This window comes from Chiloscyllium plagiosum, unplaced genomic scaffold, assembly GCF_037043375.1.
Source record: "Chiloscyllium plagiosum isolate Xiang-an unplaced genomic scaffold, Cpla_swu_hap1 HiC_scaffold_5, whole genome shotgun sequence".
NCBI classification, from domain to species: domain Eukaryota; kingdom Metazoa; phylum Chordata; class Chondrichthyes; order Orectolobiformes; family Hemiscylliidae; genus Chiloscyllium; species Chiloscyllium plagiosum.
The window spans coordinates 102,383,008-102,387,710 of record NW_028270143.1 but is presented as its reverse complement, the minus strand read 5'-3'; the positions used below and the strand labels follow the sequence as shown (position 1 = coordinate 102,387,710).

Here is a 4,703-nt window from a genome sequence, read left to right as displayed (position 1 = left end):
TAATTTCGCACATCCATAGCCCTTTTGGTCTTTAATTTGTTGAGTTTTTAGGTCTTATATTCTATATTCAGGACATGTCATAAAAATACCAAAAGAGGCACCATTCTTTATACTGTGTGAGAGCAAATGACTGATATGTTAACTGATTCCATTTCAAAGTCCATTTGCTAACCAATCTCTTTCAACTGAGCAATATTCCATTTGACATCACAATCTCTACTTGTGTCCTGATGATGAAAACTTTCCACAAAACTATTTTCAGACATACACAATATTATATTTATTGTGTTTCATTTTGAACATAACATCCATTTTACACCATTTGTTTTTGCAGTACAGATGATTTCTTTCACTTAAATTTTCTGTACAATAATCACAAACCTGCCTCACTCAATATATCTGGAACATTCATAAACTTGAATAAATGTGAGTAATAAATGTCAGAGTTGGTTCATGAGTGCAATCTTATCTCTTGGTCTCAAGTTTGTGGATTTAAACCGACACCCAAGACTTGATTTGATGACCAGGACTGAGATTCATCCATGACAATCTGAGGGAGATGGTTGTTTTATTTTAATATTAATCTGACACCCCAGTTGCACTCTCCAGTGGATGTAAAGATCTTGAAAATGGGCAGAGAGAGCAGCTGATATTCTGCTGGCACTCGTCCATCATCTAAAGAAGATTGAATGGTCACTTATATTTTCACTGGACAGGGGGACATTGCTGTGCACATAGTGGTTGCTGAATGCCCAAACCTCCAGAAATTGCTACAATGCACTTTTGTGCAGTGAACACCATGAAGTACAATTCCTTCCCTCTGTCTCCAGCTAACATCATTCTGGAAAACAATCATTGTCCAAGCAGGTTCCACATGTCCTGCGATTTCTTGTTCAGGGCAAACTAACGAGGGAGAGGTGGCTGAAGAGGAATGCCGCTTAAAGGGGACAGCAGGTTTTGCAGGATAGCAGGGTTCTCTGCAGATATGCAGTACCATGTGGCTACTCTCAATTTAAAACACAACTGCTCCTCACCACAAATTGCTGCTTCATTCACACAAGGGAACTGTCAGGTCCTGGAGACTGACAGGCGCTAAACAGCTACATTCACTCGAGTAGACATTATATCGGAAAAGGAGATAATCTCACACCCAGATTTCCATATTCTTGCCATTAAACTCTACTCCTCCACCGGTAAGATCGGTCGAAATAAAACTTTTTTTTTACATTTTAAATGAAAATTGATTTGAATTTAAACATCCTTTCTGTTTCTGACTGAAACACAGATACACCGGATGAAATTATGAGATAGATGCAAGATTTGTTGATGTCAATCGGTTGAGAATAGAACCCAGTCCTGACCTGCGAGACATACAGGGAGCTGAATTCTCAATGTATGAAATGAAAGTAAGTTGGAGTTGAGTTGGTGACCTCAATGTTTTCACCCATCCTAAATCTCCGGACAAAGAATTCGGAAACAAACGTTAGTTTCGATCTTAATCCTGAGCAGTGTCTGGGGGAGCAGGGAACTTTAAAAAGGCGACAGTCAGGATGGGTGATAGAGCTCAAGGTGAGCACCAAGCGGTACCAGGTAAGGGAGACTCCACAAGGAATCATTCACCCGAGCAAACTGCTATTGGCTCTGGGTTGAGTTCCAGTGCTCAGGCTCCCTTTACTTGACTGACTAGATTTTGCAGCCTCGTTAAGATGATGTCCTGGATCAGAGTCGGTCTGCCTCTTGCTCTGTTGTCCCTGTGCTCACAAAGTGCCTGTGGGCAGCACCCTGACCAGCTCTGTATGAGGAGGGGCTTCTGGAAGGATCTGCTGCGGGGATTGGAGAATCTAGTAAGTGATTTCGAGATACAACCGAGCCTTGACTTACAGACCTGTCCTTGCGTTTCATTGTCAGACACTAATAATCACTAATCACTGATCAGGAACTAATGCTCCGATGTGAAATATGTGATGATGAGGGAATCGACATTTGTATCTCGAATAAAATTCGAATTTGATGCGCAAATGTGATTTGCAATTTACGATTAGAATTTGGGATTGAAACTGACATGGGTTGATTTAAAGAGTAACTCCGATTATGTGTTTTTTTTCTTTTTGCTTGTTCAGAATCCTGTTTTTTCACCGGAGTGCAGAAGCGAATACGATGCGGATCTGGAAGTGCCTCTCATTTTAAAACCAGTGAGTTTGACTTTAATAACTTGGCAGATTACAGAGTAGGTTTCACACGCTGCCATCCTGACCCATGTCTTTCCCCAGGCGGAACATCACAAAGCGGCTGTTGCTGTTGAAACCCTGAGCGGGCTGTTAACTCTCTTCAGTGAATCCGAATCTCCTTTCGGCAGGAGCCAGCGGCTCAGCTTCCTGAACAGACTGACTGAAATCCTGGCTCATCTCCAGTCCTGTGTAAGTCCCAGCCGCTGCAGCACCTCACATCCCACTTTACCTAGAGCTTCCAAACTTCCTGAAGTCCAGAGGTTTAGGGAAATATCTTTTGCTTTTGCAGATGGAGTCTCCTCAATCCCATAATATTCACCAACGAGCTATACGGGAAAGATTCCAGAAACTGGGCACGTTTCTACTGGAAAAGGTACTAATTCCATAAACCTGCCTGATTTAGTTCCTTTTCGTATTATGCTGGACCTAGTTAGTATCTGATGATCTGTTTTCTATATTAACTATTTCTGTTGATATGTTCAGTTGCAGTCTGTAACTCGTACACTCCGACAATACTGTTGGGATAATCTCACTAACCCTCGACTAAATGTGACAGAAATTACATTTAAGGTTCACCATGAAATTCTCTTTTGCCTCTTCACAGGGAAACAGTGGCTGTGCCTGGGAAATCGTCCATGCAGCCACTAGAAGGATCCTACATGAAACATCAAGAAACCATGCCAGGAAATAAAATGGAAACCTATATTTTGAATGGAATTCGATGAAAGATAACATCCACAGTCCTTTAGCTTTGTCTCACTGGACATTGTCTTTCTCGGCAGTTAACTGTAATCCTATCACTGTTAGCTTTTCACTCTATACTGACAGTATTTGTAGATGTTAATTTAAATTATTTCATGCAAGTCTTGATGTAAGGCAGGGAGATCTATTTATGTTTTGTTAAAGTTTATCACAATCTTTTGATGTTTTCTCTTGTAGCAATTTCACCCACCCGGGCGGCAGTGAAATGCAAATGAAATGTTCCTGAAGTATTTATTTCAGTAATTATTATTTTCCCTGTATGTTATCAAGAAAATAAAGTTTATCTTTCTTACCACCTGCCTCCTTGTATTTGTTTAATATTCTCTGAAACATGTCTTTGTTATCTATACTCATCAAATCGATGATTTCACTCCATGAAATCCCAAGTTCCCATTGTTTATGACCATTCCTTTCATCCTGAGTAAAGTATACCTGTATAAGAATAGCTGGAGATATGAAGGCAAAACAATGTTCGCCATTCCGAGGACATCTGTGAGTCTAAAATGTGTCTTGGTATCATTTTAGTAGGTCAAAATAGTTTTAATTCACGACAGTACAGGTTCGCATTAGATTGCATTAATCTCAGATTCAATGTTTTCTTTTTTGAGAAACATACAGTGTGTTTAGACAGGTTTGTTTTATGTTTGAATGTCTATCACTCTTGTGAAGTAACATAATAGCACCATGTCAGTGTATTTGGGTTTTGAATTACCACATTATTTGCAAAAAATATTCATGTCCATTTGATAAACATTGGTTATTTGATGAGTTGACAGCACATCTCTCTTTTTTACAGGTCAGGCAAATGGTTATAAAGTCCATCATTGTCAAAGTGTTGTTAATCAACTTTATCAGGTCTTGACACTCTTCATAACTGCAAAATTATAGTCAGCACTTACACAGGAACACAGGAAAGTAGGAATTAGGAGCAGGAGTAGGCAATTCAGCGTATGGAGCCTTCTCCACCATTTAACATGATCATGGCTGATCCTTCCTGGTCTCAACTCCACTCCTATCCTGCTTTCTATCTGTCAACCCACTGCCACATCCTTGTAATCTCAGTTATACCATCATATATCCCTTCTGTTAAACATATCATATACTTGGTGAGTGAGTTTAAAATATAATAAATTATATGCTGAAATATGAAACCAACATCCAACCAACACCTACTGCCAGATGTCAGATCACAACCAGTGACTACATTTATTCTTTAAACATGCAAGGAATGAGACTGATGTTCTGCTGAGTTTGAAGAGGTTGAGTAAAAATTAAAAGGCAAACATCACCTCAATCTGTCCGGTCCACCCATGTGGATATGACATAAAGAAAGCACAACAATGCCTCTAATGTCTTAACAGGTTAAGGAAATTTGGCATGTCCATTTTTATCAATTTTTACAGATGCATCATGGAAAACATTTTAATCAGGTGCATTACAGTCTGGTATAGCAACTGCACTACTCAGGACCATCAGGAACTAAAAGGAGTGAGAAACACAGCCGAGTCCATCACAGACGCCAACCTTCCATTCTTTGAGTCGAAGAATGAGGTGCTGGAAAAGCACAGCCAGTCAGGCAGAATCCAAGGAGGAGGAGAATCATCATTTTGGGCATAAGTCTTTCACCAGGAATGTGGCTTGTGGGCCAAGGGGGCTGAGAGATAAATCGGAGGGTGGTGGGGCTGGGGCGAAGGTGATAGGTGGATGAAGGTG

The 4,703-nt window shown here is 40.3% G+C and overlaps 1 protein-coding gene across 1 annotated transcript; it reads left to right on the top strand.

Annotated features, from left to right (window-relative positions):
- The first annotated feature begins 1,652 nt into the window (after positions 1-1,652).
- LOC148150002 (interferon alpha-6-like) lies at positions 1,653-3,117 on the top strand. Its single transcript, XM_087986852.1, has 5 exons — positions 1,653-1,844; positions 2,121-2,192; positions 2,271-2,417; positions 2,518-2,601; positions 2,833-3,117. The coding sequence occupies exons 1-5, from the start codon at positions 1,707-1,709 to the stop codon at positions 2,917-2,919; spliced, it is 528 nt and encodes a 175-aa protein (XP_087842978.1). The 5' UTR covers positions 1,653-1,706; the 3' UTR covers positions 2,920-3,117.
- Positions 3,118-4,703: the final 1,586 nt, after the last annotated feature.